General features: G+C 50.7%; 1 protein-coding gene across 1 annotated transcript in view; it reads right to left on the reverse strand.

The window, feature by feature from the left end:
* Nucleotides 1–735: 735 nt before the first annotated feature.
* Itga10 (integrin, alpha 10) overlaps nt 736–3,527 on the reverse strand; it is a 21,454-nt gene continuing 18,662 nt past the window's right edge. Inside the window, exons 16-22 of the mRNA XM_013018224.1 lie at nt 3,269–3,353; nt 3,039–3,152; nt 2,530–2,610; nt 2,305–2,418; nt 1,725–1,820; nt 1,069–1,182; nt 736–801 (exon numbers count right to left, since the gene is read on the reverse strand). Coding sequence (XP_012873678.1) covers nt 736–801; nt 1,069–1,182; nt 1,725–1,820; nt 2,305–2,418; nt 2,530–2,610; nt 3,039–3,152; nt 3,269–3,353 — 670 coding nt within the window. The remainder of the gene's footprint in view (nt 802–1,068; nt 1,183–1,724; nt 1,821–2,304; nt 2,419–2,529; nt 2,611–3,038; nt 3,153–3,268; nt 3,354–3,527) is intronic.

Below are 3,527 nucleotides of genomic sequence, written 5' to 3' on the forward strand. Positions count from 1 at the left end.
GTGGTGCCAGCAAGCCTAGAGGCAGCTCTGTTTCCCCAGCACCTGAGGGCAGGCAAGTGTACCACGGAGTCTCAGGTTTCAGGCGTGGATGGCAGTTGCCTGTCTAAAAGCCTCTCTGTTCCTTGGGATTGTACAGAATGTCTCTTGTGGCTTTTCCTCCTCCCTCCTTTTTTCCTGTGGACTCTCCCCATCCGCTCTATGAATCACTTAGGCTCCACAGGAAAGCAGCAGATGTTGACTTTACTTCTTTCAAGCCAATGTCAGCTCCCTCCTGTAGAGTGAGGAGGAGGCAGGAAGGTAAAACACACACACACACACACACACACACACACAGCAGGGGAATGGAGGAAGATAACCTGGAGGACTCCTCCTTAACAAAGTATAAGACAGGATAAGGGAATGTGAAAGGAGTCAGGGACACAGGCAAACATTCTTTTGATTACTGGAGATGGGGACAAATAGGCCCCGGAAAACAAAGACCCCAATGTTGACTAGGGAATGGGATCGCAAGGAGGGAAGCCCGGGGTGGGAGGACGCCTGCGTTCGGTGCCAGCCCTTCTTGTCTGAGGTAAAGTCTCATCTCTTGCCAAGAGTATCACCAAGTAAGACTGCAGGTCTGGGGAGAGAGTCCAGAAGCTTCTTCTTGTCCCTGCTGACTTCTCAAACCGATCTTCTCTTTTCACAAGGCTCTTGAAGAAGCTGCCAGGAACGGGGTTTTGGAGCCTTATTGTACATTCATTGCTCCATGTTCTCTTTTCTTTTTTCCTCCCCGGGTACTTTCTTACGGGCAAAGAAGCCAAGCTATAGAAGAAGAGAGAAGAGCCCTTGGCACGTACCCTGATTGGGACTCTTGCCCGCAGCCCACAGACTGATCTGCAGTCTTCACTTTTGTTCTTCAAAAATATGAGGTTCAGATTTATTTTATTTGGCTTTGTAACTCAATCAACATTTGTGTAGTGCGGTGCAAGCGATCTGGGCATGACACCAACAGACTGTCCAGCTACCTGGCACGAGTCCTGTCCAACTGTGGGTGCCATGCTCCCCATTTCTCATTACACGCGTGCCTACCTTCCACAGGCAGAAGACAAGGACAGCAAGCAGGAGTAGCCCACCCAGGATGCTGCCGAGAAGGATCCACAGGGAGATGAGGACAGGACGAGTCTGAATCACCTCGAGCAGGCTCTGATGGGAAGAGAATTGTGTGGGGGGGGGGGATGTGCACGCGTGCGTGCACGCACACATGCACAGGTGTCTGTGTCTGCACATGCGCATGCCATTAGAGAGCATGAACTCAGGGCCTCTCCTTCTTACTTGGCTTTTTCCACTTAGGGCTGGTGCTCTATCATTTGATAGAGCACCACTTCTGTTTTGTGTTTTTCTTTTAACTTGTGAATTGGAGAAAAGAGTCTCATGGACTTTTCAGCCTGAGATGGCTTGGAACCATGATCCTCAGATCTCAGCCTCCTGAGTAGCTAGGATTACAGGCGTGAGCCACCAGTACCCAGTAAGAGTTGTTCTTCATATGAGGCATCTATTCAGCTCTCTTAACCCCATATTATAGCAAAGCCTGCCCCCATAGGGAACCTTAATACAGGAATACTAATGCTCATCATTTCTGACTTACCTGCTGCTTCTTAGCAGAGGTATTTTGACTCTGAAAAAGCCTCCTCTCTTACCCCATCCCGTCACCATTGTTTTCACACTCTCATTGTTTTCCAGCCCACCTCACTCCTGCAGGAGGCTTCAGTCAGCTTCAGGACACTGCCTTCCTCTGTTCCCAGCTCAAAGCTGCTCACCACTGTCAGAGACTTGAACTTGGCCTGTGAAGAGTGGTGGGAGGACATGTGAAAAGAGCCATCAGGCTCGTGTCTGTAATTCCACCTGCTTAGGAGGCTGAGATCTAAGCATTGTCGCTTGAAGCCTACCTGGGAAGGAAAGCTATGAGACGCCAATTGGCCAGCAAGGAGCTGAAGCGGAGGGGTGGGGTCAAGTGGGAGAGTGCCAACCTTGAGCATAAAAGCTAAATGAGAGCTTAAGGCCTTGAATTCAAGCCCCAGGAGTGGCAGGCAGGCGCGCGCGCACACACACACGCACACACGCACGCACGCACACACGCACGCACGCGCGCGCACACACACGTTAGGAAGAAGAACATAGAGAAGATTAGAGAGATGAATGACTTGTTCATGGTCCAATAGCCAGCAAGAAGCAAAACTGAAATTTTTACATGGGTTTGTTTACCTCCAAAATGGATGTCAATGTGTCAGACAGAAGCAGGAGGGGAGAAGAGGAGGAAAGGCTTACCCTCCGAAAGAATTCATTGTGGATCAGCCTCAGAACTCCAACAGAGACCTCAGCTCCCTTTGCCAGCTGCCCCAGGTGGCATCTCACCACCTGACACTGCGTGTTGCTCAAATTCTATGAGAAGAGAGACCAGATCAGGATCCTGTATAAAGGCTTCCCACACTCCCCTCCCCACACCTTGCTCTGCTTGCATTCTTGTTCTGGACACCCACTCCCGATTCATACCAGCCTGTTCGTGTGCTGAAGGTCCTCTGGATGCACAAGGGACCCTGGTGGCTCCGTCAGGTTCTGGACTATGCAGCTTGCCTATGGAAACACCCTTCTGAGCCAGAGCCTGGTGGCTCACATCTATAATCCCAGCTACTCAGGAAGCTAAGACTTGAGGATCATGGTTCAAAGCCAGCCTGGGCAGGAAAGTTCATGAGAATCCTGCCTCTAATTAACCACCAAAAAAGCTAGAAGTAGGAGCTGTGGCTCAAGTGGTAGCCTTGAGTAAAAGGAGCGTAGGGACAGTGCCCAGGCCCTGAGTTCAAGCCCCAGGACCAGCACACACATATACACAAGAAATAGATGTTGTTGTTGTTGTTGTTATTATTATATTAAAAGAAAGATCTCACAGGAAGAGGAGCCCTGAGAGCAGCCAGCCTAGGGAAGTAGTACAAAATCTGTGGCTTCAGTGAGTTCACCAGCTCAAGGCAGCCAGGTTCCACATGCTCTAGCCCACCCAGACTCACATTGCTCGTGACGACTTGGGATAGAGACAGGAAGTAATTGCCCCCATGGGCTGCAGCTGGAAGGAGGGCAGAGAGGATGAGGCCACGGACCACATAACAACCGAGGTTCTGAACCTGGGAGAATTGGAAATGGTAAGGGACACCATTGAAATCCATCAGAAATTCTCCCCATCCTTTCTCCACAGAGCAATTGCTCCTCCCTACCCTCACCCCCACTGTCAGCTTCTCACCCTGAGAGTGGTTTTGAATTCAGGGCCAGGATTCATTGGGAGAGTCCGGTAGGGGTGAACCTCATAGCGGTGCAGAGTGGACTCACTATGTAGACACCAAGTCAGGAAGTACAAGGTGACAGCCATGACGCAGGGACACAGGATCAGGGAAGGCAGGAACAGCACATGGAAAAAGTGTACAAGGATTAAAAAGACATGGAGGGCTGGGAAGGTGGCTCAGTGGTAGAGTGCTTGCCTTGCATGCCTGAGGCCCTGGGTT

The sequence above is a fragment of the Dipodomys ordii genome, unplaced genomic scaffold (genome assembly GCF_000151885.1).
Source record: "Dipodomys ordii isolate 6190 unplaced genomic scaffold, Dord_2.0 Scaffold39, whole genome shotgun sequence".
NCBI classification, from domain to species: Eukaryota; Metazoa; Chordata; class Mammalia; order Rodentia; family Heteromyidae; genus Dipodomys; species Dipodomys ordii.